The sequence below is a fragment of the Choloepus didactylus genome, chromosome 21, assembly GCF_015220235.1.
Source record: "Choloepus didactylus isolate mChoDid1 chromosome 21, mChoDid1.pri, whole genome shotgun sequence".
Lineage (NCBI taxonomy): Eukaryota > Metazoa > Chordata > Mammalia > Pilosa > Megalonychidae > Choloepus > Choloepus didactylus.
The window spans coordinates 28,222,869-28,249,347 of record NC_051327.1 but is presented as its reverse complement, the minus strand read 5'-3'; the positions used below and the strand labels follow the sequence as shown (position 1 = coordinate 28,249,347).

At 65.3% G+C, this 26,479-nt stretch overlaps 3 protein-coding genes across 8 annotated transcripts in view; 2 read left to right on the top strand and 1 right to left on the bottom strand.

Annotated features, from left to right (window-relative positions):
* The window catches only part of IFT140 (intraflagellar transport 140), a 77,857-nt gene extending 76,906 nt beyond the window's left edge, over nucleotides 1–951 (top strand). For both annotated transcript variants that reach the window (XM_037814987.1, XM_037814986.1), the window contains one exon: nucleotides 348–951. In XM_037814987.1, coding sequence (XP_037670915.1) covers nucleotides 348–551 — 204 coding nt within the window. In that variant the 3' untranslated portion in view covers nucleotides 552–951. The remainder of the gene's footprint in view (nucleotides 1–347) is intronic.
* TELO2 (telomere maintenance 2) lies at nucleotides 924–15,890 on the bottom strand. Of its 5 annotated transcripts, none has more exons than XM_037814988.1 (22): nucleotides 15,839–15,890; nucleotides 14,792–15,166; nucleotides 13,743–14,017; nucleotides 11,229–11,297; nucleotides 11,006–11,153; nucleotides 10,816–10,923; nucleotides 9,860–9,962; nucleotides 8,087–8,155; nucleotides 7,764–7,905; nucleotides 7,539–7,675; nucleotides 6,521–6,600; nucleotides 6,220–6,321; nucleotides 5,778–5,866; nucleotides 5,569–5,660; nucleotides 5,345–5,461; nucleotides 5,179–5,250; nucleotides 4,323–4,511; nucleotides 3,870–3,961; nucleotides 3,427–3,526; nucleotides 3,222–3,286; nucleotides 2,854–2,969; nucleotides 924–1,421 (listed from the first exon to the last, which is right to left on the bottom strand). In XM_037814988.1, exons 2-22 carry the CDS (start codon nucleotides 15,124–15,126, stop codon nucleotides 1,315–1,317), a joined length of 2,607 nt encoding a protein of 868 aa, XP_037670916.1. In that variant the 5' UTR covers nucleotides 15,127–15,166; nucleotides 15,839–15,890; the 3' UTR covers nucleotides 924–1,314. The 5 variants fall into 5 exon arrangements, with proteins under 5 accessions (XP_037670916.1, XP_037670918.1, XP_037670917.1 ...); XM_037814990.1 differs by having other exon boundaries at nucleotides 14,792–15,127; XM_037814989.1 differs by lacking the exon at nucleotides 15,839–15,890 and adding an exon at nucleotides 15,550–15,801.
* Nucleotides 15,891–16,917: 1,027 nt separating this feature from the next.
* On the top strand, nucleotides 16,918–22,329 carry PTX4 (pentraxin 4). Its single transcript, XM_037813783.1, is given in 6 exon segments — nucleotides 16,918–18,410; nucleotides 19,490–20,031; nucleotides 20,096–20,204; nucleotides 20,289–20,395; nucleotides 20,565–21,314; nucleotides 21,316–22,329. Coding segments are annotated over 6 exon segments (2,085 nt in total). The 5' UTR covers nucleotides 16,918–18,269; the 3' UTR covers nucleotides 21,752–22,329.
* Nucleotides 22,330–26,479: the final 4,150 nt, after the last annotated feature.

The following is a 26,479-nucleotide window of genomic DNA, read 5'->3' as shown; positions in this document are numbered from 1 at the left end:
ACAGGTGTATGCGCAGGTGCGATGGAGGGTGCGCAGGTTGAGTGCAAGCAGGTATGAGGCATGCACAGGTGTGTGCAGGTGTGAGTGTGCACAGGTATCTGCGTGGCAGCCTCATGCTCCTCCCTCCCTGTCCCCAGTCAGCCACCCAGGAATCAGTCCCAAGCCCAGTCAGCTGAGCACGTGACCACACACCTGCCCACCCTCCGTCCTCCCCAGGCAGCCTCCTGGGCACCCGGGCGACCCTCACCCCCACAGCAATGTGGCCCCCCCAACAAGCACAGCCCCCCACCCTGCTCTCGGGGCAGCCCCGGCCCTCCGGGACATGACCCATGGGCGCCGTCCACCAGGCCTACAGGTACCTGGAGGAGATGCGGAAGCGGCTCCCGCCAGCCACCCTGGCCTACTACGTGGCGCCGCGCACAGTGGAGCTGCTGCACCAGGGCCTGGGGCTGCCCCCGCCGCGCACACCCCAGCTCCCGCGGCACAGCAGCGCTGAGGGCGACAGGGACAGCGCTGAGGAGGTGCCCGAGGAGGTGGGGCCTGAGCCCTGAGCCCCCACAGCCCCTCCTGGACCCCGCCGTGGGCCGGACCGCTCCCGGGAAAGGCCGTGGCCTGGTGGGGTTGGTGTCCGAGGCCACAGCTCAGATCTGCCTCTTACCCCCACGTCCGGAGGGGGTTCGTGTTTTTATATGGTCTGCTCACGGCCCAGGGGTCATTCATTGACCACAGGAGCTGGAGCTGCTTCTCCACCATCTCGGGCTTTCAAGTCTAAGAAACCCCGAGAGCTTCCTGGTAGGGGACTGGGGTCCCCATTTCATGCCCCTGCAGCCCCGAGCCCGGGACCTGTCCCTGCTGTGCCTTCGCCGTCAGCTCCCCCCAAGGGGGTGGGCACCTCCACCTCTACCTGAGAAAATTTCTGCAACTAAAATAAAATAAAGTTTATTTTGTCAGCAGCCCTCTCCCAACTCCCCTTCGGAAACTTCAGAGCTCAGGCCCCTGCCCTGGTGAGGGCAGAGGGAGGCCCGGGGCTGGGGGACCACGGCTCTGCCCCTCCTTTGGGCTGTGCTTGACTCGCGGGCGGAGGCAGCCCCCGTGGCAGGTGCACACTGGGGGCTCAGAGCACCCCATCCCAGCCCCAACACCACAGGCCTGGGGGTTAGCCCAGTGGCAGCACTCGGTCTAGCGCGGACACTCGTGAGAGGCCACGACCCTGCAGCGGCTGCTCCGAGGGGGGAGGCCCGGGGTCCTCGGCCTGCCAGGCTCTGAGCAGGTGTTGCCGGGGCCACTCCCGGGCCCTGAGCTTGGCCCGCGGGGCTACGGGGAGGGCAGTGGGAGGAGCGCAGCCTTGAGCTTCTCCAGCAGCAGCAGTGCCTGCACCGCCAGCCCCCGGCAGTCCTCGTCCGGGTCGCTCTCGGCCACGTCTGCCAGAGGAAAGCACGGAAGCTGTGGGGGCACAGCTGCCACCTTCTCTGGCTCTGGGTTTTCCTCCCCACCGTGGGCTGCCTGGGGGCTGCATAGGCCCTGCCCGACCCCCAGCACCAGCCAGAGCAAAACCTCCCCAGGGGCTGGACACAGGACTCCCACAGCCCACAGCTATCCCCACGGGGTGGCCAGACGCCCGCCTGGGTCCACACTCGGAACGGGCGAGCAGGAGGCCCGGGCACCCTCAAGGGGCGGAGGCTGCCGTGGCCGCTCACGCTCCCACCCTGGGAAGGGGCTGCTCAGGCGGGGACCAGCGAGCAGACGGAGGACACAAGTACCCGCGGAGGCCACTGCGCAGGGAGCGCAGAAGAAGACAGCAAGTCCCAGGAGAGAGGCTGGGGTTTCAGGGAAGCAGGGTGGGAGACAGGTCCCCAAAGCAGAGCCTCTGAGGTGAGCAGGCTGGTCCCTGGGGAGGGACCCCTGGCCCATGGGAGGCAGGGGGACCCCGGGAGGCCTGGGACAGCTCCACTGCACCTCGGGGACGAGGGACAGCATGGGGCTGCTGCCCCTTTGCTCTCAACAGGGCCAAACTGCACCCCGAGCCAGCCCGGCAGGCACATGCCAGCAGCTGCTGTCCACCAGGTGCCCCCAGGGCTCCCCGAGTGGGCACCCGGGCAACGGCATGGGAGAAAACCCTGCAGGCCGAAGCCCCACCCGGCCCTCTCCCGCCCCTGGCAGCACCCGAAGTGGCAGGAGCTCCCCGGTGGCCCTCTGAGGAGGGTGGAGGCCCGGGCAGCCAGGAGCAGGAGTGGGGGCCCTCAGGGCTCCCCCCGCCCCCCGCAGCTGCTGCTGAGAGGGAACCTCCTGTAGGGGAGAGCCGCAGGGCAGCGGGTTCAGGACACAGGGTTCCTCGGGGCGGGGGGGAGGTGGTCCCTGCATGGAGGGGCTGGCTCCAGGGGCGTGTGGCCGTGGGGGACACCACCGTGCCCTCCTCGCCAGCCCCTGCGCCCGACCTGCTTCTCAGCAGAAGCTCTGGCAGGAGGCGCAGCCCCCACCTGCAGCCCCAGCCCGTCGCCCCAGGATCCTCTCAGGCCACATACCCGGGGGGGACAGTGGGGACACGACAGCCTTCGGGTCCTGCACGGCCCCCATCACTCCCCACAGGCGCGTATCCTGTGTGGGGCGCCCCCTTCTCTCCGGTCGCCCAGCAGGTCTGGCCAAGGGTGCGTGAGCAGACAGGGTCACCCCCTTCCCCACTGAGGAGGGCGCGTCCGTGTGCGCCTCACCCGGGTCTGTCTCCGGGGCCCACGGGGGTCCGAGTCCCGCGCTGGTGCCCTGAGGTCTTGGGAGTGTACACGGGGGTGCACAGGTAGCCGCCAGGAACGCCGAGCCCCTCCAGCCCCCACCCCCCGCCCGCCTCCCTGCGCTCACCTGCCAGCCAGGGCCGGGCCTCCAGGAGCTCCTCCGGCAGGTCCCCGAGCAGCCGCTCCGCAGGCAGGCCCAGGAGGACGGCGGAGACGGCGCACAGCAGGCCCTGGCGCACGTAGCTGCCGAGTGCAAAGCGGGCTGAGCCTGGGGCTGCACGCGTGGCGGGGGGGGGGCGCACCCACCATTCTCGCCAACCCCCCCATGACTGTGAAAGCCCAGCTGGGGCCCCCTGCTCGGCCCGCTTCCCTCTCGGCCGCTCCCGTCTCCCGGCAGCCTGGGGATCTCCCGCTGGCCACGTCCCCGGAGACACCGCACCTCCTCCCCAGACCCTCGGCACCCCCGAGGGGTCAGCCTGCCTGCCGCCCACTCACGCGTCGCTGTGGAAACGCAGCGTCCACACGAGCTCCAGCAGGGCCTTCCCCATGGGCACGGCCACCTAGGAAGCCAGCAGGGGTGAGGGCAGAGCTCCCGCTGCGGGTCTCCCCTCCCCGGCCCCCCAGCCCTGCACAGCGGAAGCCGAGCTGCACGGCCTGAGTGAGCCGGGCCCTCAGCTCCCAGCCCGGGGCCCCCACTCACGGGCGTGCGGACAGCCAGGTGCATCAGGGACGCCAAGGTGTGCAGCAGTTTTCCGAGAACCAGCTGGTCGTCCCCCAGGAGGTCGAAGGTCGCCTGAGGCCTGGGGCACGGAACCCAGCGTGTGACGCCACAGGGGTCCACTCGGACCCAGACCTTTCTCCTGCACCCAGCACTGGCCCCCCAATGGGTCGGGGCTTGTCACAGGCGCCCTTGCCACCCCGACGTGCTGCCCGGCTGAGGCCCAGCTCCAAGGGGGGCAGGGGGTCCCAGGCCTGAGAGCAGCCACCATGCCAGACCCCTGCCCTTCCCCCCTTCCCCAAGAGCCCCCCACCCCTGGGAGCAGCAACCACGGGGGCTCCGGTGAAGCCACTGAGCCCTCGGACAGTGAACAAGGCCCGGCACGGGCAGAGACCACGTGGCCTCCAGGCCGGAAACACGCTCACCTGTCAAAGCATCGGATGAGCGGGAAGAAGAAGTAGCCGGCCACGGGGCCGAATTCGTTGGGGCCACAGGCCGGCTCCAACCTCGGGGACCCCTGCACACAACGAGGCTGAGGTGAGCTGTGCTTGTGGGTCAGGGTGACCCCGGGCCTTCCTCCTGCCTCGGCACTGCTGACGTGTGGGCCGGGACCCCCGGGGTGGGCCTCCCCCAGTCGGAACCCCTGGACGGACCCTGCCAACAGTGCAGCCCCCAGCCATCTGTCCCTGACTCAGACGTCCCGGGACTCTCCCTACGCCCACATCCGCGTTTCCATCTTTAAAACCTCACCGACTCGACCGTCCCGCTGCATCTCGTCACGTACTTGGGTGGCGCTAACCTTTCCCTCCCAGCACCGTCCGTGTAGACGCCTTCCCTGCCCCCCTGCTCGTCTGGCCTGGCCAAAGCCCCCGGCCCACCTTGGTGAACCGCCGGGTCTTGCTCTCGATCCGCTGCTCCACGACCTGGCGCCAGTCCGGAGCTGCGGTGCCGGAGAGCTGGACAGCGGGTGGCGGCACATCGCGGCTGCTGGGGCTGGGAGCCCCTCGTGGGGCGGCCTTCCCAAGTTGCCTGGGCCGGGCCAGCTCCTGCGCTGACAGCGCCAGGACCTGGGGGCAGGGCGCGGGGGGCGTTCTCTCAGCTCCCAAGTCACAACACGTCCCCGCGAGGTCGGAAACAGGGAACGCGGCCCCCCAAGAGCCGGTCAGCGCAGGGTCAGCTCCGAGCTGCAGCACGTCCCTGGGAGGTCCCGGGGGAGCAGACGAGGCCCTGCCCATCCCCTCCCCTGCCACCTGCGCAGCCCCATCCACACCCCCAGGAATCCCGCCTCGCAAGGGAAAGGAGAGCACCGCGCCACCACTGGAGACACGGAAGGCCACCGACTGCACAATTCCACTTGGGAAAACGTCCCCAGCAGGCAAGGCCACCAACAGGACACGCGGAGGGTGTCAGGGCTGGGGAGGGGTCTGGGGGCTGATGGGGAAAGAACGGTTTCCTTTTGGGGTGAGGAAAGATGTTCTGGAATTAGCTAGCGGGAGTGCTGCACAGCCTCACAAACACCAAGAAGGACTCCACTGTATGGTTTTAAAAGGAGAGTCTCACGGTGGTGACTGTATCTCAGTATAGCTGTCATTTGGTTTTTGTTTTTGGAGAAAAACCTGCCTGAGAAGACCCAATCCCCCCCCCTGAGTCCCATGTGCTGGCAGAACGGTGGAAGCAGCCCGTCCAGCCTGTGGGGAGTGGCCAGCGAGGACCCCCGGGGACGGGGGCACTCACGTCCAGGATGTCCATGCGCTGCCGGAGGCTGTAGTTGAGGCCGTGGAACTGCAGGGCGAGGTACTCCGCCACCTGGAGCGGGCAGGGAGCAGCCGCTGCAGCCTCAGGCTCGAGCAGGGCCACGGGCACGCACGAGGGGGACCCTGCAGGGCTGGGCTGGACTCACCCGCGCGGGGTCCGTGACGGTGACGGCCACCAGGGCTCCCCGCCGCAGCCCCTCGAACCCTGCCACACAGGTCTTCTCCTCCAAGTGCAGCAGCACAACGGCCAGCTCCTTGCTCACCTGCACCCGGGGCACGCTCAGGCGGTCGGCAGGGCCCGCAGGCACCTCTGTGGGGGTGCAGGTGGGGACCCCAGACCCAGGTCCTCAGGCCCTCCAGCCCCCCTCACCTCGCGGGTGGCGGCAGGGTTCCGGCGCACGAGGCCTTCCAGGGCGCGCAGTGCGGCCTCCCAGCGCTCCCAGTCCTCGGACGCTGTCAGGGCTGCACAGGCCACACGGGCTGTGTCGGCCGGAGGCCCTGGCAGGCACAGGAGGGGACGCGGGGACAGGCGGCTCCCACAGGCCAACTGGCTGCGTCCCCACAGCCCTGACCACCCACCTTCCAGGCAGTCGCGGACGTAAACCAGCGCCGCGTTGCTCCTCAGCTCTCTGTCCCCCGAAATGTCATAGGGAACAAACTCGTCGTCACTGTAGGAGAACAGGGCCCCGAGGGTCGGTGGGCAGAGGCTGCAGAAGCACCCGCCAGCGAGCACCCACGGGAGACCCTTCCGGAAGGCGCTGGTGGCACAGCCACCCCTGGTCTGAGGACCTGGGGGAAGGGCTCGGGAGGCTGGGGTCGCAGTGAAGGCGCAAGGGCCCACACACGTCGGCGCTAGGAATCGAGAGCCACAGACACGTGCCACAGTGCTGGGTGCCTCCAGCTGGGCCCCACCTCATGCGACTCTGAGGCTGGGTCGTTGCCAACATGCCCAGCCCGGACCCCCAGGGCGGGCGAGCAGGCCGGATGGCCCACCGGAGGCGGCTGGAGAGCCCCTGCCTACCTGTCCAGCTCAGAGCCAGAGCCCAGCGCCTGGGCTGGGGGCGCCCCGCTGTCCTCACTGTCCCCAGCAGGGGTCTCAGCAGTGGCCGGGGAGGTGGGCGGCCTTTAGAGAAGAAACACCAACCCTTCAGGGACTGAGAACCTCAGCCCCCAGGAAGGCTCCACCCCTGACCCGGTCACCCCAACTTCTTCAGCTCAGTCCTTGTGGTTCAGACTCGGAGCAAGGCGAGAGCGCAGGACGCGCGTGAGCCCCGCCCAGCCTGGCCACCCCCAGCAGGAGACAACAGGGCAGGGACCGTCACCCAGAGTCCAGGGCGCTGTCCTCCACAGGCCTGGGGGCAGCCAAGGTCAGAAGCTCTCGGCTCCACTCGTCCTCTTCGTACTGAAAGCAGAGGCTGGCATCAGGCCCTGCGTGGGCACCTCTGCAGCAGCCCCTTTCCCCCGTGGCCCCTGACACCCGGTCACTTTCCCAGGACAAAGGAGAGGGCGTGAGCCCAAGGCCAGAAGCCCAGGCAATGCGGGCAGAAGGGCCCGGGCTGGCGGGAAAGCAGCCATGAGTGGGGCTGGGGAACCCACGCTGGCCCCCCGCTCAGACGGCCGCCCACCCACACATGGTCAGCAGAGCAAGGAGCCCAGGCTGCAGCCCACTGCAGACAGGACCCAGAGCCGCGGGTGCCCCTCCTTGCGAACCTCAGGCGGAGGAAATGGTTCTGCACGCGTCCAGGGAACCCCACCCACAGGGCCTCGGCCTGGGGACAGCACATGCTGGGACCCGACCCGCCGGCACACAGGCTTTACGCCACAGCACTCGGCCATGCAACCGGACACACATCTCGGGGAGCTGGGAAGGGCTTCGTCGGTGGGATGTGCCCTGCAGCCGGCTGGCTCTAAGTAAAGGAGGTGCCCCCCAGGACGTGGGGGTCCCCCCCGACCCAACCAGCGGGGGCTTCAGAGCGAAACGGAAGCTCCTGGAGGAGGAGGGGCCCGCCCAGCACTGCAGCCTCCCCCAGCCTGTCTCCACCCTGCACCTCCTGGCAGATCCCAGACCTGCCAACCCCATGGCGGCGTGAGCACGTGTGCGTGTGTGGGGGGTGGGGGTGGGGGTGAGTGTGCCCATATCTTCATTGTGTACAAGCACTGTGCACACTGGTGTGCATGTGTGTGAGCACGAGTGTCCTTGTGCAGGTGTGTGCACCTGTGTGTGTGTGCACATGCTCGGGAGCGTGAGCCGACCCTGAGACCCTCTGGCCCTGGGAGCCCTGGGGGGGGCTCTACCCCGTGACCTGCAGCCGCGAACCCTGGGGGCACCCTCGGCCTCACCTGGAACCTCAGGGGCGGCCCCTCAGGGTGCAGGCGGGCGGTGGCGGCCTCGGCCACGATCATGCCCAGGCGGCGGGCAGCGGGCAGGCTGCAGTCCAGGCGGCTCTTCACGCCAGCCATGACGCTCACCAGCAGCTCTGGAGGTGCAGCAGGCAACGCCCTGAGCCCCGGCCCCCGGCCCCCTCCCGCTCCCACCGCTCCCAGCTCGGGGACCCCCCGGCTCACCCTCCCGGCTGTCCCTCAGCTCCGGCTCCCCCAGGTGTGCCAGGCAGAGCAGGACGGCCTTGCTGACGTGGTGCTGCTGCGGCAGGGGTGTGTGCCGGACGGCACTGCGGCTGCCCCACGTCTCCAGGAGCTCCCTCAGCACCTGCGGCCCACCCCGCACAAGCGTCACTGCAAGGCCCTCGGACCGGGCGAGGGGCCAGGCAAGCGCTGCCCTTCCAGGCCTGCTCGCCCCTTCCCGGTGGGCAGCCTCCCTCGGCCCCGCAACTTCCCCGCCCCACCGGCCCTGGCCCTGCCCAGCACGGGGACATGGCGAGGGCAGTCACCTGTAGCAGGAGCGGGCGCCGCTGGCTGTCGGCGGCCAGGTACCCCAGCAGGCTCTGCAGCGTGGCCGTCTGCAACGAAGGCCACGGCCTGAGCAGAGGTGCAGCCGGGGGCCCAGGAGGGGGTGGCTCGGGGCGAGGCTGGGCACCTGGGCTCCGTCCCCCCGGCCCGAGGCTGCGGGTGGCCCCGTTTCCGCTCGGCTCAGGGTGCGCAGGGAGCCTTCTGGGGAAACCCCCAGCTCAGGCAAGGTCTCCAGTTGTCGGCCATCGGGCCCCTGCTTCGGGCCATCTGCAGCGCTGCCAAGCCCCCCGGGCCCCCCGGGTCTCCCCGGGGCCGTTACACTGACGCCGAGCGCTCCCCCCGGGAAGCTGCTTTAGCGTTTACTCATCCTGTTACTTTCCATTTCAGCAACTTCAGCTCTTACACGCACCTTTTTCTTCTCCTTTCTTTGGCCTCCTTTTTCTAAAATCTTTATCTAACACTATAAATTTCCCTCTGTACCATTACTGCTTTGACTACATTGCACGTTTTTATAGGAATCTTTTATCATGTCTGTTTGGCTCCAATTCTGTCATGTTTATTGTGAATTCGTACTTGACCCCTGGATTACTTTGTTTAGGAGGATGTTTTAAAATTGCTGAATTCCTTCTCTTCTGATGCTGACCCTCACTGAACAGCATCTGGGGCCTCGGCCACGGGCCTCGCCGCAGGTGAGTGTTCCAGGGGAGCTTGGAGGGCGCCCCGGGCTCTCAGAACACGCAACGGAACCTCCTCCTCGTCTTCCCGTCAAAGGCCGGGGGTGCTGGCGCTGACCCCCTGCCTCCTGCTCCCGCTGTGGCTGTGGCTGGCTGCCCACCCTGGCCGTCCCCAGAGCCCTCAGTGGCGTCACGGCTGCCTGTCCCAACAGGGGCTCGGTTTACTCCCACCCTTGGCCCTGTCCTTGCCCCGGGAGCCAGAGGGATCCTTTTCCAAGCTGCAAGCAGACCGGGTCACCCTCTGCCCAAACCAGGAGCTGCCACCGGCCCCCCCAGGACCCAGCCCGGCCCTGCACCCCACCTCCTGCCACTCCTTCCACTCCCCGGCCTCCTCCCGAGCCAGGTGGGCCAGCTCACCCCGCCACAGCCCTGCCGGCCCATTCCTGCCCTCCTTCTCAGAGGCCACGCGTGCTCCTCCAGGCATCCGCTCGCTGGCACCTCGTCAGCCTCCAGGACAGCCCCTGACGCCCCACAGCTGGATGTGGCCCCACAGATGTCCCCCCTTCCTGCCCCCCCCCCCCCGAGAGAGCTGGGCATGCGGTAAGTGCCCGATAACGACAGCTGACAAAAAGGCGAGTGGGCCCCAAGGCCTGGAGAGTGCCAGCCCTTCTGTCCCTCACGCAGGGGCCTGGACACCTGCACACATGCCTGTCCCCCTCCTCTAGCTCAAGACACCTTTGCCCCGGCTGACCAGCCAGCCCTGGAACTGGAGCTCCAGGAGGACGGAGGCCACCGTGTGTCCCCACAGGTCAGCCTCAAGCCCAGGCAGGGGCAGCTCCCCCAGAGAATGAAACTGGAGTGTCACTGGGAGGGTCAACAGGGAACTCACACCCGTGACAGTGTTCCTGGGCCACGCTCACAGCAGGAGCCCCTCGCCGGGCAGTGACAGACCCACCATGCCAAGGCTCCTGCAGCCACGGGCCTTGGGCCGGGAGCCCCCACACCGCCCTCCCATCACCCCGTCACTCGCCCGGGGACGCAGGTTCGGGGCAGCCCCAGCCCACGCGCCCCAGTGCCCACCGTGGACCGGTACTGCAGAAACAGAAGCTTCCGGGTCATCACGAACTGCGCTTTTTTCCTCTTCATCACCAGGTTCCCCAGGAGGCGTGACAGGACCGCGGGCCTGCGGGCGAGGGGAGTGTGGGGGCTGTGAGCCCTGGGGGCAGGTCTGGTCCCTCCCCAGGTAACCCAGGGCGAGCGGCCGCCTGGAGCTGAGGCCTCGCACGGAGTGTCCCTGCCGTGCCCAAGGCCGAGGCTGCCGGCTTCACCCACAGCCGGGCCAGCCACGGGCACCTCCGAGAGCAGCTGCAGACTGGGAAGGGCAGGTCGGCTGCCAGTGAAACTACTCGCAGGGACAGGCGGTGGGCCGACGTGTCCACGGCCCGTGTCTGCCACCCGCTGTGGACTAAGGGAGGTTCCCCCATGAGCGGAGCCTTCTCGTCCCAGCGAGATTCTGGCAGATGCCTCTAACCGACATGGAAAAAGCTAAGGCCAGCTTCTCCCTACGCCACCCCCAGTCCACGTGGCCAGAGACACCGAGGTTAGAAAAGGAAGATGGAGAGAGAGACCAAAGAGTGGAGAAAGAACCTGCCCCGCGGTCCACGCCCTGGAGCAGGGACAGGCCCGGCAGGTGTGAGGCGTGAGCGTCTCTGAGGCAGTGAGGGCCCCATGGGCCCGGGCAGCGACTGAGTGGGTGGGCACCTCTGGCTGCTGCCATCACAGACGCCCCAGGGCCCGGCAAGGAAACGGGTAAGATGAGGGCTGACGGTCACAAAAGGAAGGCAGATGCCTCACGCACACTCACACACGCACACAGCCTCCCCAGGAGGCAGCGCCCAGCAGGCAGCGGGCACCCTCCCAGCTGTAAACGGGCAGGGGCTCAAGTGCCCCTCCAGGTGGCAGGGGCTCCGGGTCTGGCAGCAGTTCCCCTCACGGCCGCCCTCCTGCCTGACTGGTTCCTACTGGGTCCTCGATACCTCGTGAGGAAACGGGAAGGGGCCGCCCGAGTGCGGAGAAGCTGCGGCCTCGGTGCAGGGGCAGGGGAGCTGGTTACGGTCCAGCCGGCCAACATGGAGACGGCGGCCCTGAGAAAGGGGCAGCTGCAGGCCGGGGGGTCCCAGGAGCACTGACCTTGCACGGGAAGCCCCTGCCCGCCCATCCTCTCACCCTGGTGCGGCCTCCAAGAGTCCGGTGAGCACAGCCTCCAAGGTGCCATCGGGCACACGCTCCAGCAGGCGCCAGCAGACCCGCTGCCACAGGCCGTCGTCCCGTGTAAGCGCGGCCAGGTGCGGCACCAGCACCCCCAGCATCTCCTCTAGAGGACACGGGCCGTGAGCCACAGCCAACAGGGGCGAGCGGAGGGGGGCCGGCCCCCGGGGGACACACTCACTCTGTCTGCCGTGGACGCAGGCTTTCCCGAGCACCCGGGCCACGAAGGACACGCAGCAGTCCACGCCACCTGCGGGGACAGAGACGGCTCGAGCAAGGGAGCTCCATGTCGCAGACGCTGGTTCCGTCCACACTGGCTCGCAGATTCAACCCCCTCTAAGGCAACCAAAGTCCTGATCAACAACTTTCCCCGTGAAGAGCTGATGATACTGGTTAAAAAGCCTCACGCACATCAGCTCACGGAATCCCCACGGTGACCCCAAGGAGGGACGAGGGTAATGTCACGGGCGAGCGGGTTAAGCGCAGCCAGCAGCCGGCAGGCCCAGGCCCCGCAGAATTCACAGCTGGTTCACGGGGGACAAAGGACCAAGGGGCAGGAAAACAGAGAAACCAATGGATCCGAGTCGGAGGCAGAAGGAGGCCAGGCAGACGAGAAAATTGGGTACACGTGAGTTTACAGAGTGGCTTTACAACCAAGCAGGAGCGGAACCAGCGCAGCCCTTGCCGGGAATGGCCACCCGAGCTCTCCAGGCCTCGATGGCAGAGGCGCGGCTGGGAGCGGAGGCAGGGCTGGGCCCAACGGCAAGGCCGGCTCCGTCTGCAGACCACACCAGGCCTTCCTGCCCAGGCTCACGCACCCACGCCACTATGCCAGAGCAAAACACACAGCCCAGGCCTCTCTCTGCCTGGAAGTGGCATCTCCATGAAAAGCCCAAAACTCTTCAGAAGACCCAACAAGCAGGGTGGGGGCAGGTCCCGCACCACCCCGTGCCGGCTGCCCTGGCGGACCCCTGCACCCTCTGCCCCACCCCAGCTGGAAACGGAGGTGACATCTCAGGCTCCGAGCCCAGCCCACAGCTTCATCCGGGGCCCTGAGAAGAGGGGACCCCTGGGGCATGTCCCGGAGCAGAACACAGCCCCGAGGAGCCCCAACGTGGACATGGAAACGAGGAACCACGTCACCACCACGGGCGAAGCAGGCAGCGGCACGGATCCGGGCTTCGTCCAGGTCTGTGCACAGATGGGGCAGTGCCGGGGGCCTGCACGAGGTGGGGGCGAGGGTGTGACGAGACAACTTTGTTTAGTGATTCCAAGGCCTGGTGACCCGTGTCCTGAGAACACCAATGTTTGGTTCTGTTTCATTCGTTTTTGCTTTTTTTCCCTCAGCGAACATGTGACAGTCCCACGTGCCTCTGAGGCCGTCCTGAGCTATGGATCCTGCTGGGCCCCACGTGGACGAGTCCCTCTGAGCCGGGGAGCTGCAGATACGGGTCTTTAATACACGGAAGGCGTAAGCTCCGCACAGAGAGCGAGGCGAGCACAGGAGCAGGGGCCGGGGGTGGGGGCTCGTGCTCTCCAACAGGGCAGTCCAGGGAGCTGCCTCCACAGGACCCCGCGGCCGAGGCGGGAGAGCCGGGTGGAGGGTCCTGTGGCAGAGGCTCGAGCGGGGACACGGGGCCAGCGCAGAGCACGGGGAGGAGCAGGAGGTGGAAGGAGGGAAGCCAGCCACACAGGCCTCACCACCGCCCTCGGACTCGGGGTGGAAGCCCGGGAAGCTCGACACAGCGCACGTTTTAAAAGCATCAGTGCAGCTCTCTCCACAAAAGGCAGCTGGGCCCAGGGGAGGTTGTGGCCAGAATCCAGGCAAGATGGGGGGCCTGGGCCTGGGCTTGGGGGCGACACCAGGGTGAGCTGCTGGCCAGTCAGGGGCCCCGGGGTGGCCTGAGCGGACGAGGGCAGCATCGCTGTGAACTGAGACAGAGGAGGCAGACGGCGGAACGGGCTGGGGGAGGTCAAGGGTCGGGGCTGGCAGGTGAAGTCTGAGGTGCCCCTTCCCGTCAGACCCGCCAGCCGGGCTCACAGGGGCACAGCAGCTGTGGCTGCGCCTCGGGCAGGAGACATGAGCGCTCAACCCGGCTGGGCCTGGCTGTCCTGCCCCTCAGCACCCCGGGCTGCCCTCACCCCCTCTCGTGCAAAATGCCTGCCGGGGAAGGCCATGGTTTTTGATGCTGCAAAGACGGAGCTGACCTAAAACCCACCGCGCAGGGACCTGGTAACTCAATCCGGCCAGCACCGCTCTGTCCTCGGACGCCAAGACCCCACAGCCCCTGTGGATGGCGTCCCCCGTGCCCCGTGGGCACCCATGGCCAGTGGTCATGACCCAGTCCCCGGGGCACATGGGCAGCCACGCAGCAGGAGAGGTGGCCTCTGACTCCGTCTCTCAGCTGCTTTGGCCCAGCCGGAGCCCCAGAGTGGGCACCCCCACCCCTGGCCTCTCTGGACGTCCAACCAAGAGGGAACCAGGGATCGCCTCCAACCTCCAAGGTCAAGAGCTGAGCAGTGGGCACAATCTCAGCATGAGGGTCGCGACTCTCCGAGACAGGGCCATCTCCTCACCCCTCCACAGCACGGCCCCGAGATTCCAAAATCCCAGGAGGCTTCGAGAAGCAGGAAGGGGCGGGAGGGAGTCGCTGCCGGACAACAGGGCAGAAGAGACTGGGGGAGGCGGGCTCACCTCGGAGGGCGTCCGCGACGGTGCGCAGGGCCCGGACCACCGCCCCCGCCAGCAGGGGGAAGTAGGCCTGCGGGAGGAAGTCGGGCAGGTTCTCCTGCTGCAGCCGGTTCCCCAGGTGGTCGGGCAGACACACCACCTTGCCGAGCAGCGTCTCCTGGAGCAGGGAGCAGCCAGGCCCCGTCGGCCGGCACTGCGCCTCCATCAGGGCGGCCATCCTGCCCGCGCGCAAGAACTCCGCCAGCAGCCGCGCCATCCTCACCAGACGGTGACTCGGGCTGTGCGAGAGGAGCCGCGTTGGGCAGGCCCCACCCGCCCCGTCCCAGGGCAGCCCCAGCAGCGCAGCGCCAAGGTCCTGACACGTTAATTGGAAGAAAAGGCGAGACTTCAGGTCTACTTCTGAGTGACCACAATCACTCCTCAGGGGACTCTGGAGTCAGAGTGGGCACCGCCGCCTCATTCCCCCCACGCTAACTTCCACACGCTGCTTTCTTTTTATTGCAGCAACTGCCAAGAACCCAGCTTTGCAGGGATACGACATCTGGCCAAGGAACATGGTATAACCGAGCTCCGGAGCCTCACGGGGTCCGATGCCTCAAACATCGCTGTGTCCCCTTGAAAACGTAAAGTGTGGTGAGGGGCCCCGTGTGCCTGATGCTCTGTGGGACCCGCGCTGTTAAGGAAAGGGAGGTGTCACCGGGGCAGGGGACAGTGAGGGGAAGCCACCCCAGCCTTCTGAGATGCAAACGCTCTGAATGCCCTCCCTGCTCCCCCACGGTGGGAAAGGCTGGCTCCAAGCACAGACCACAGGACAGGGTGTGCAAAAGAGGCCTCCGAGGCACTGGCAGGTGTCGCCCGTTGCAGCAAGAACCAGTGTGGCCAGCAGAAAAGGACAGTCTCTGAGAACGGCCGTGTGTGGGCTTGGGTCAGTTCCCTGCGTCGCCCGGCTGCCGGGTCTCACAGCAGGCAAAGAACCTGACGGTCTGCGATCCTGCTGGCCACCCTCCCGCCTGGACGTCGACACGACCCCGTGGGCGCCCAGCCCCACTCACCCGGCAGTGCTCTCGATGGCCTCCATCAGCACCAGCAGCGACTGGTCAGCTGGGCCCTCCAGGAAGAAGCTGCCCCACAGCTTCTCCAGCTGCCCGCCGGGCACCAGCTCCAGCCAGTCGGGGCTCGCCGTGCTCACCAGACACCTGAGGAGGGCGGAGAAGTGGACGGCGGCAAACTCCTCCTTCTCCCTGGGGGGCACCGGAGCCTCCGTTCCACCCAGATACCGCTTCAGTGACCCCAGGGTGGAGAAGATGTGGCCGCCATCCTTGGAGGACATGAGGGTGTGGATGGCTTCCCGGACAGCGAGGCGGACGGGCGAGGGCTCCGGGTCCATCCTGCAGCACGGGAGAAAGCAGGCAACGAGTCCGAGGAGGCTGCGGGGTCGACAGGAGTAAACGAGTGTCCTTTCACAGGCCTGGAACCCGCTTCCACCTCACCTTGCGCTCACCCAACAGCACCCTCAGCCTCTCCCCGTCCTGCCTCCTTCCCCTCCGGTGGTTGTCACTGCCCCCACCAAGGGTCCATCTCAGCGCCTGAACCCCTCCATTTCCTGTCCCAGCGGTTCTCAGCCAGAGGCAACTGTGCTCCCCGGGAGACATCCGGCAATATCTGAAGACGCTTTTGGTTGTCACAACTGGGTACGGGTAGGGGTGGCTACTGGCATCTAGACGGCGCAGCCAGGGAGGCACAGGGACCCCAAACGTCAGCAGGGCCCCGGCTGGGAAACGCCGCCCTGCAGGCATCCCTGGGCACTTACACCCCTCATGCACTGATCTGGGGTGCGCGCTCCAAGTTCTTCTCCCTCCTACAAAGCGCCGGCGTTCCTGGTTAACCCTGGCGTATTCCGGGGTAGTTAACCCCCGTCCCAAAGACCAAGAGCACCCTACGGAGTCACCACCGGGCACCCAGCGACCACGGAGGCGCCGTCGGGGGCTGAGCACGTGCCCCGCCGGCCTGGGGGCCCCGAGTCCTCGGCTCCGAACGGGGAGGACGCGGAGCCCTTCCCCACCCGGCCGCCCCGAGAGGCGGAGGCGCCCGACACGCACCTGGCGGGAGGGCGGGCGGATGCCGGGTCCGGGGGGCCGGGGGGGTCGGGGGTCCGGGGGCGGGGGTGGGGGGTCGGGGGTCCGGGGATCCGGGGGGTCGGGGGTCGGGGGTCCGGGGGGCCGGGGTCGGGGGTCGGGGGTCCGGGGTTTCGGGGGTCCGGGCGCCGCCTCGCGCGGGCGGGTTCTGGGAGCGCCTCTGAGCGCGCGCGCTCCCGGGCCCCGCCCCGCCGGCCGCCGCCGATTCGCCCCGCCGCCGCGACCCCGGCCCCGCGCGCCGCTCGCGGCCCAAGCCGGGGGCCCGCGGCCTAGGAGCAGCTCCGGGCGCAGGGGGAGCTGCCACCAGTTTTTTGGAACTTCTGAGGCCCGTCTCCGCCGGCCAACCGTGACGAATCTGCGCGGCGGGAGCCGGGGACGCGCATCTGCGCCTGCGCCGGCGGGAGGAGACGTGGGCGGGGCCGGACGTGGGCGGGCCTTTTCGGGGGGCGGGGCCTGGGGGCTGTGGGCGCAGCCCGGCGTTATTTGGGTGGGACCTGGGGGCTGTGGGCGGCCCTCTGGTGTTGAGTGGGTGGGACTTGGCAGCTGTGGGCGGGCCAGGAGTTCCGTGGGCGGGGCCTGGTGTCGCGTGGGCGGGGCCCGACGGCTGTGGGCGGGCCTGGCAGCTGTGGGCGGGCCTGGTGTCGCGTGGGCGGGGCCCAGCGGCTGTGGGCGGGGCCGCATCCCCCGCTGGTCCACGCCTTGGCGCTGCTGCGGCCGCCGGGGCGGGTCCTCGGCCTTCCCGCCTGGGGTCCATCTCCACTTTGCCCCCGAGGCAGCTCGCCCACCCCAGGGTCACGGAGTAAGCGCAGCCCCGAGCCGCGGGTGGCCGCTACAATGAACTAGCATTAAGTAAAATGGAATCTCAGCTCCTGGACCTCTGGCGAGCATCCATTCATTCGGCTCATTAATTAAACGCCTGCTGTATGTTGCTCTTGCTCCAGGACAGCGGATAATGTCCCTGCTCACCTGTGGAGCTTAGACTGGGGGCGAGGAGCAAACAGATTATGTGCACAGCATGCCAGAAGGCAAATAACGGTAGGAAAAGTAAGGCAGAGTGAGGGGATGGCGTGACAGGGGGCTGTGGCAGGGCCACTTCATGCAGGGTGAGACCCCTGGAGAGAAGGCGTCTGGGCGGAGCCCTAAGTGTCCCAAAGAGGAGGGAGGGAGCAGCCAGGCCTGGCCACGGAGGCTGCTGCGAGGACTGCAGGGTGTCAGGGTCTAGCCCTCACACAGATGGGAGAAGGGGCGGCAGGGGCAGCTGCAGGAAGGCCCGGCCTGGACCAGGGTGGAGACAGCCCTGGGCCGTGAAGAGGCTGAACTCAGGTGTCTTCAGAGGTGGGACTCATGGACCGGATGGGGCCACGGGAGGGCAGCCCAGGACCCCACTCCCCGGGACCCACTGGTCCTGCACCCAGGGATCCTCCCAGGCCACCCCTGGCTTCGAGCCCGACTCAGCCGTCCCCACAGCTGCTTTCTTCCTTTATTCCTTATTTTGCTGAAACCTGTCAACCAATGACTTCCCAAGAAAGGGAATTAGTTTCCCAAGGCTGTCACCAAAAGTACCACAAATTGACTTAACAGAAATTTAGTTTCTCCCAGCTCTGGGGGGCAGGAGTCAGAAATCCAGCAGGGGCGGGGCCTGGCCCCCTCCGAGGTTCTGGGGCAGGGTCCTTCCTGCCTCTTCCAGCTTGAGGGGCTCTGGCTCCTGGGTTCAAGGCCACATTCTCCTGTTCCTGTGGCCGTCCCCCCTGCGTGCCATCTTCTATTCTCCTATAAGGACACATGGCATTAGGGCCCTCCCGGCATTCCGGGGTGGCCTCACCTTGAGGTCCTGGATTTAAGGACATCTGCAAAGACCCTTTGTACAAATAAGCTCAGTCCCAGGTTCTGGGGGTGAGGATGCAGACACGTCTTCTGTAATGGCTCCCACCACGCATCTTAGCTTTGTCTAAGGGAGAAAGGGGGCCTTGCCAGGAGCCGCCCTGCACAGTGGGGACCCCGGGCCCCACCCTAGACCCAGCTCCCGACGGCTCCCAGTGGCTTCCGGCCCCAGGCGGGCTCCCTGCCCCGCTTCTGCGTCCTTTTGGTGGGAACCTGAGCGCATCAGCTCCTGCTAAAGCAATCACCCCACCCCACCCCCAGCCTCCGAGTGACGCTCCCAGACAAGAGCTTGCACCAGGGAGGGTCATTTTCCAAAGAAACTGTTTGCATGTGTTTTAAACTTGTCTCCTTGGGAACATCCAACGGTGCCGTGCCCATCAGCCGGAAGGCACGTGCCTTTCATGAACGTGGACGAAGTACCTGGTTCCCAGCCAGGGTCGGAGGGAAAACCGCTCCACTCAGTGGCACATGAGACAGAGAGGACAACTCCTGCCCTCGGGGGAGCTGGGTCAGCATGGGCTGCCTGGGGCAGAAGACCCGGGCGCGTTTCCTTATTTTTGTGCCCGTCTGTCTCCTTGCAGCTTTGTCACAGGAATCCGGAACAGCAAGGCAAAGAAAACCATTTCTGGAGAGGCTCCGGAGACTAGAAGAGCAGGTGAGCGCGGCCACGGATGGGGGCAGCTGGCAACAGACGGAAGGCAGATGTCAGAGAATCCAAGTAGCCGACGTGGGGGCTCAGCAGATGCGGACGTGGTGTCTGTCTCTTGTTATATCATTATTTTCGCTTCCTTGTCGCTCAAGCGAGTACGGGCCCTGGGTCGGCTCACACAGTGGGAATGTGCAGCTTGTGGTTCTGAGGCTGGGAGACCCAATCGAGGCGGCGTCAGGGCTCCTTCCCTGAGGCTGGCGTCCTGGCGCCCATCCCCTCCGTCTCATGGCCGGGCACCCGGCAGCCCTCCTGGCCTCGCCCGTCTCTTCCCGGTTCTTTCAGCTCCTGGCTGCTCCCTCTGAGGCTTTCCCTCCCCGTGACCTCCCCTATAAGGTCTCCAGTCATAGGAACGACCCACCCGAGCCCCCCTTGTGTGAAGTAAGCTCACAAGAAAGTCCTGCTCTCGAGGGTTCACACCAGGAATTAGGTTGAAGGACACATTTCTCTGGCCTTCATAGCTCCAAAGCACCAGCATCACTTAATGCTACTTTCCCCAGCCACCCTGTTTGCTTTGCTCTATCATAAAGCTCAGTCAGATGTCATGGGGAGGACGAGATGGGGGATCGGAAGGCAGGAAGGGGGATTCGGAAGACGCGAGTGGGCTGGGTGGGGGAGGCCGGGCAGCATCTCTGAGTGCAGAGGCGGGAGGGCATCTGCCGTAGAGAGAGGGTGGGACGTGGGTGTCCCCCAGTGTCCTGCATGGCTTTGATCCTCATACCCACCGTGACGTCCACCCTCTGTCCCCTCTGCTCACAGGGAGGGCCCCAAGTCTCAAAGAGGCACAGGCCCTGGCTGGGGGTCACCCCACGGTGTCGGGGAGGGACAGGAGCCTGCACTTGAGCCTGGAGGCTGTGCCCACACCATGCTGCTGGGTGACCCTGGGCTGGCCACTGACCTCTCTGTGCCCAGTGCTGCCCTGACCCCGTACGGTTCGCACTCGTCTCCTGGGGTTGCGGAGGGCTGGAATGGCCAGATGTCTGCCAGCCTGGCTCCCTGCCTCTCAGCGCTGTGTGTCCCCTTCCCAGTTCCGCAGATTTCAGCAGGTGACAACAACACACCTGCAGGGCATCGCCCGCAACTACAACATGTCCTACAACATCGACGTCCGGTTCTGGAGCCTGGCTCAGGAGAGCTGCGCCCTGGCCCTGGCCGCCAACCAGTCGCAGGCCGCGGTGCAGGCCGACCTGGGCCACCTGAGGAGCTGGGTGAGGCGGACGCAGCACAGGGGCTGCAAGGTGGATGCCAAGCTGCTGGCCCTGGACCTCGCCCTGAGCGAGGGCACCGAGCAGCATGCCCGGGAGAAGGCAGAGCAGAAGGCCCAGGGGGACACCCTGTCCAGCCTGGCCCTGGCCGTGCAGGCCCTGCAGGACTCGCTGGCTCCCCTGGCGCGCCTTGTCCAGAGCCAGGGTACCAGGCTGGCTGCTCTCGGGGGATGGCTGCAGGAGGCTAGCCCGGGCACCGCCGCTCCCGAGCAGACCCCTGCCCCCACCCCGGCCCCAGCCCTGGCCCTGGCCCCGGCCCAGCCCGAGTGGCCCAGCCCAGTCTCCCTGGGGCCGCAGAGGGACAGGCAGGTGCTCTGAGCTGTGCTGGGACACAGGAGCGTGCCCCGGGACCTTGCTGGCCACCTCCAGGAGACGTGGGAGCCCCCCAGCCTGGCTGGCCAACAGGCACCCAGGGGGACAGCGGCAGCCCCAAGGGACCCTCCTCAGCTTGCACGGTCCCCCCAGGAACCAGGAGAGAGTGAGTTCCCTCAGGCCGGCCCCTTCCTCCACCGACTCCCATGTCCGCTCTGCTGCTCCCGGACCCACTGTCCTCTGTGAACAGCCGTCTCCCAGGAGCTGTAACCTTATGCTCCACGGGTCCCACCTGCCCGCTGTCAGCCTTGACCAGGCAGCAGCCTGCCCACCACCCACCATCCGCCCCGTCCTCGGGTGCGAAGATGGCACAGGCTGGGTGCCCTGGCTGGTAGTTGGCAGACGCACACTGGCTGTCGGCCGTGACTGTGGTTCAGGCTGACGGGTTTCACCGCCGTCTGCCTGGCGCCGGTGCGTGGCCCTGTCTCAGGGACCTCTGCCCCTGACCTGCACCTATGGGGGGTGGTGTCCCCGCTTGGAGGTCCCCACAGCCTTTGCAGACAAGTTTGGCTTTGCCATTTCCGACCACCTGGGTCCGGGTTTTCCGGCCAGCTCTTCCGTGCGGAGGTGCTGCGCTGGGTGCCGTGGGGTGTCCAGCGGCCTCTCTTGCCTCTCCTTGCGAGGTGCCTGTCCATCCCTGGTGCTCAGTTTTGCTGCGCTCACTGCCCTGGCTGGTTCAGCACCCTTGGGGCCCCGCAGCTCTCGAGTCGGCCACACCAGGCCCAGCCCGCCGGAGCCGGCACTCCTCCCTCTGCTTCCACGTGGGACCGGCACTCGTGTTCCCCAACGCCTCCTCCGAGAACGCAGTCTTCCTCCACCCCGGCCTGCTGGCAGGGCTGCGGGCTCTGTCCGTCTGCAGCTGGGTCCGCACGGCCGCGGGCTACCTGGGCACTCTCCTCTCCTCCGCCACCGAGGACAAGGACACCAAGCTGGTGCTGCCCGGCAGCCACTCCCTGCTCCCCGGCTCCCTCCACCTCGTGGTCGGAGACCCGGCCTTCAGGGAGCTGCCACTGCAGCCGCTGCTGGACGGCCGCTGGCACCACCTGTGTGTCATCTGGACGTCTGTCCGGGGAAGGCACTGGCTCTACGTGGACCGCAGGCCGGTGGCCACCAGCTCCCACTTCAGGGAGGGCTACGAGATCCCACCCAGGGGGGCCCTGGTGCTGGGCCAGGAGCAAGACCGCGTGGGGGGCGGGTTTGACGGTGCCGAGGCCTTCGTGGGACCGGGTGCTGGCCCCTGGGGAGGTCGCCGATCTTGCCGCCGGGAAGGGGCTCCCGCCAGGCGCCATCCTGACGCCGGCCAATGCCGCGTCTGCAGGCGGGTCCATGCAGATGGTCACCTGCACCTGCCTGGAGCTCTGCCCACGAGGCCACCCTGCGGGGGCTGTGGTTGTGCCCTGCGCTGCCAGCCTCTGCCGCCACCAGCCACCCCCGACCCCAGCACATCCCGCGAGGGGCGAGGCCTCTGCTCTGGGCCACACTTACCTGCCCGCTGGGGCAGCTCTGGCATCGCATCAGGGCTGGGGGAGGGCACCTGGCAGCGTTCCAGATCCTTTTCATGGCTGTGGGTCCCGACGTGTGTGTGCCCAGCCTCTGCCTGCCTCTGTTCCATCAGCAGGGCGTGATCAGGTGCACAGGGCTGCTGGCCCCTGAGGCCTCTAGACTGGGGGTGGATTTGCAGCAACGAGAGTCCCTGGAAACCGTGTGGGCGTTTGAACCATCACCGCCCTCTCCCCAGCGTGACTTACGGCAATGTCGCCTGGGGTGATCGCTATTCCAGCATCTCTCACGGGAAGACCCCAACCCCACGGCCTCCTCCCTGGAAGCCTCAGCCGGGTGGTCCGTCCTACCATCCTGGGGTGGCCATGGAGGCCGCCAGAGCCCACAGAATGGAGGGAAAACTGCTTCAGATCAGTGGGATCCTGGGGGAGCAAGCCACTGAAAAGTAAGGGCTGGAGGTGGACACGGCCACAGTTCTTACACAACTCTGTTGAGGTATGATTTACTTACACTAAAGTTCAGCTGTTTTAGGTGTACGATTCAAAGGTTTTTAGCAAGTTGACCAAGTTGAACAATTGCCACCAAAATCTAGTTTAGAAAATGTCACCCTGAAAAGAGCTGTGCCCGTGAGCAGGCTCTCCCCCACCCCAGCCCCCAGCAACCGCCCCTCTGCTCCCGTCCTGCTCCCTGTGTCTACGACGTGTCTCTTCTGTGTGTTCCACATAAATGTAATCGCATACACGTCTGGCTTCTTTCATGCAGCATGATGTTTTGAGTTTCTTCTGTGTCGTAGCACACATCTGAATTTCATTCCTTTTGGTGGCCGAATGGCATTCCACTGGACGGACAGACCCCACTTTTTGTTGATCCAGTCGTAAGTCGATGGGTATTTGGGCTGTTCTCACACTTTGGTGATTGCGATTCATGCTGCGATGAACGTTCCCACACAAGCTTGTGTGAGGATGTGTGTTTTCACTTATATGGGCAGATCCCAGGGGTGGAACTGCTGGGTCATATGGTAAATGTATGTCGAAGCTTTTTAAGAAACTGCGAAACCGTCTTCTGCGGTCGCAGTTGACTCGTCTGGGGGGGGGGGGTGGCGGCCGGTTGCTAAATCCCAGGCTCTCAGGATTGCTCGGAGGGTACCGGCGGCGGGGGCTCTTTCCCGGAGGCGAGGGCGAGGCGGGGGACTTGGCCAGGTCCCCGGCGGAGGCGTGCAAAGTATGGAGGGCGGCGAGAAAGGAACAGGCGGGACACGGTTCTTTTAGGGTGAAGAAACCAAGAGAGAGAGAGCCTTTATTAGGGGAGAGTACAAGCTTATATCGGGCGTTTAGAGAGCGGGGTAGCTGTAGAGGTTAAAGGCTTGGATTGGTTCTGAGAGGGCGCGGAGGTTGATTGAAAAGGGGCGAGAGTTGCTCCGGTAACGGTGTCTGGCAACAATGTATGCGCACTGGTGGTAATGGGAGTTGCACTGGCAACGGGGAGTGTCCGGGCAAGATAAGGGGGTGGGGAAAAGGCGGTTCCCTCCGGCAAGCCTCCCCTAACAGTGTTATTTTGGGTGAGGAAATGGGGCCTGCCTCCGGCCTCACTTTCCCAGGCCCGGGGGGCTGCGGAGGGCGCTGTCGCCCGTGCCCACCACCCTCCCCAGGGGCTGATCAGGTCCCCCAGCCCAGGCCCGCCAAGTTGAAGCACGTAATCAGTGTCCCGCAGTCTTCCACAGCAGCTGCACCATTTTACATTCCCACCAGCCACGCACAAGGGTGCCCATTTCCCCAAATCCTCGCCAACACTTGTTATCGTCTGCCTTTTGGGCAACTTTTTTTTTTGGTGGCAGGTGAAAAAAAAAGTACAGACAATTAGAACAGAGATGTTTTACTTTGAGTTTCAGCGTGACAGCTACTAACCCCTACAACATTGGAGGTTCTCAAAGAAAACCCCAAAGGCAAGATCCCAAGAATCTGAAAGTCAGCTGGAGCAGAGGGGGTGGGGGTGGGGGGGGCGTTCCCTCTGGAAGACCCGAGTTTGGAAACTGGTCAGTTCTCGCAGTTCACCTCCTGCAACCATCTCCCATCATGCAGACGTCCCTCGGCTCCGCGCCGACGGAACCACGAGGGTCCCGCAGACCCCTGCCTCCCGCGCCGAGGCCTTTCAGTCCCGCAGAGGCTTGGGCCCCCGCCCAGCCCCCAACCCTCACCCACCCGGGCCGCCCCAGGAAGGAGCCCCGAACTGGACCCCCGTTTCTGTCCCCTTGAGGCCCCCGGCAGCGCCCCCGCCTCTCAGAGCCGCCCCCTGCGGCAGCACCTGGTGTGAGTCAGGCCGGGGAGACTTTTCAGGGCTGGAGACCACCCGCCCCGCTTCCCTCTCGCCGCTGCCCCGGGGCGTCGCTCTCCCCCGCGAACTTCTCTCCTTCCCCGTCTCCGCCAAAGTCTTCCGACACTCTCTTGCTCCATCCCACTCGGCTGTGGACAGAGCCATCGTCACACTTTCCCATCGGGAAGACGGGTCCTTCATTTCTACGTATTTCTCGAGGGACAGCTGGGTTCACAGCAGTTTTCACTCAAGTAAAGCAAAAATGTGGTTGGGGAACCAGGATTTTACACTTTTCCCAGGAGTATTTGGCTAAGCGTCCACAGATGAGGCTCGGCAGACGTCAGGGCGCCCTGGGCAGCGACGGTCAGGAAGCTTCGAGGGGTGGGGCCCTTCTGGGTGGGGAGGGCAGCTCGGACAGGGCTTGGCGCTGGGCTGGGGGGGGCCGTGTGGAGACCGCGTGGCGGGAGCTCGGGGATCCACAGGCCGGGAACGTGGGAGGGGCCCCCCCAGCCGGCCGAGGAGCTGGGATTCATCCTGCAGGATGGGGCGGCCTGTCCGGGATTTGGAGCAGGCGATACCGAACGTGCAGCTCACTCAACTCACCGTCCACATAGAGGTCGGCGATGAAGTCATGCGTGCATTCTGCAGCATGAGCTGCATGTACCTCTAGTCCCAACAGACCTGGCTTTAACCCACATCCGTTATGTTCCCGGGTAAGAAGAACAAGAACAAAACGACCCACTGTTGCCCCTGGTTCGGTGGCAAGGAGCCACGGCTGGTTTCTCCCTCCCCCATCCCATCGGTCCCCTGAAACCACCATAAGTCCAGCAAAAGGACAAAGTTCCAGCTCCTGGCCTGGCGGGGAAGGGCCTCGGGAACCGCCCCAGCCCCGTGGCCGCACTGATTACCCACCCTCCCCGCACCCCCGGCCCCCAGGAAACGGCTCTCACTTCCCTCACACGTGCCCTGCCCCGGCCCCTGCACGTGTCTGCCCAGCTCCCTGCCCACCCGGACGTCTTGGCACCACCCCTACTCGTCCAGAAGGCCAAGGCCCTTCGTTCCACTCAGTCAACAATTCACTGCGCTCCTACTGTGTGCAGGTTGCTGCCTCTGAGCAGCTTGGGGCGAGGGGTTGCCTGCTCGTCCTCGGGCACAGGGTCTGCCCTGCGCCCACACTGAACCCGAGGCGTACGCTGTCCACACTCACCCCAAGCAAGAACTCTGAGATCGCACCAGCCTGGTTTCACCCCCGCCTGCTCCTGGAGACCCCACGACCCACCCGCAGGCAGGGATCACAGTGCCCTTGCCACTCTCCCTCGAAGGGCACTGCCTGGGCACCATGAGGAGGACACCAGGCTCGAAAGAATGCAGCTCTTGGTGTTTCCAGAAAAAGCATCACAGAGTGATCACGGGGAAAATTCAAAACTCCATTGGACTTCCTTCCCCTTATTTTCAGGTTTAGTTTTGGTTTCATTTTGAACTACCGCAGGGGTGGGGTGTGCCGTTATCTTTTCAGCCTCAGAGCCTTCTTAAAATTTTCTTATTTTTAAAAATTTCAAGCCTGCAAAAACCCTGCTGGCTGGAACATTATACATCACCTGCCCCATCCCACTGTAGTCACGTGCTCATGCCCCGTAGTTGGCCCCATATGGTTAGGGTTAGGTTTTGAATCATTTGAGAGTAAGTGGCAGACATTACAGCCCGAATCCCCTTAATATTTCAACACGAATCTTCTAAGAAGGCCATGTCTGACATCACCCCGACACGATGACCACATTCAGGAAACGTCGCATTGCCTAATACACAGGCCACACACAATTTTTGCCAATTGCCCCCCTAATGCCCAAATCGCATGCTGCATTTACTTGTCAATCTCTTTAGCCTCCTTGGCCAATTGTGTGAGAGAACCGACCTGCTGTTCACAGGGCCTTCCTCGGCTGGGGTCTACCCGATTTGTCCCCACTAGTGCTCGGATCCAGGTGAAGCCTGCCTGGCTAATGTGTCGTCGCTGCACTGCGTCGGGAGGGGCCGGGCCACGGTTCCACGCCGATGCGGTTCAGCTCACTGGCAACTGCCCACCTCGGGCGGTGCCTACTGGGTTTCTCCACTGCAGAGTCGCCTCTCTCCCTCGGTGGGAAGATGTTTTGAGACTATGCACATGCTCTGCTTCCCAATGTGAGAAACAAACACTATTCGTAAAAGGAATAAACGCTCACCCGATTGTGGAGAAGAAAAGAATTTATTCACGATCTTGCAAGAACGGGCGCCCAACCAATGTGGGGGGTTGGTGCCCAGAACAATAGACCCAGCAGTATTTATTCCCTACGCCTAACTGCAAGTCCCTCCCCTGTTTCTCCAGTGGCTGATACTTCAGAGGTTACATTCTATTGGACAAGCCTAAGTAGCCCCTGCAAATTTGAGACAAGCAGCCCTGGCAAATTGGAAACATTTGAAATAAGTTTCCAGGGGTGAATTTGCAACATCCGAAATGGTTGGAACAAATCCCCACCCCTGACTATAATGGTTATGCCCAGGCCTCTTTAGAGCCTGTCTGGGCTAGTTTGGTAACAA

What these genes read in the sequence shown, in the direction of transcription:
- TELO2 (XM_037814988.1), bottom strand. Translation starts at nt 15,126, where the DNA reads ATGGACCCGGAGCCCTCGCCCGTCCGCCTCGCTGTCCGGGAAGCCATC. An exon ending in GCCATCGAGAGCACTGCCGG is followed by an intron (nt 14,018 to 14,791) that starts GTGAGTGGGGCT and finishes CCTCTCGCACAG; the next exon opens with CCCGAGTCACCGTCTGGTGA. An exon ending in CGTCGCGGACGCCCTCCGAG is followed by an intron (nt 11,298 to 13,742) that starts GTGAGCCCGCCT and finishes CTGTCCCCGCAG; the next exon opens with GTGGCGTGGACTGCTGCGTG.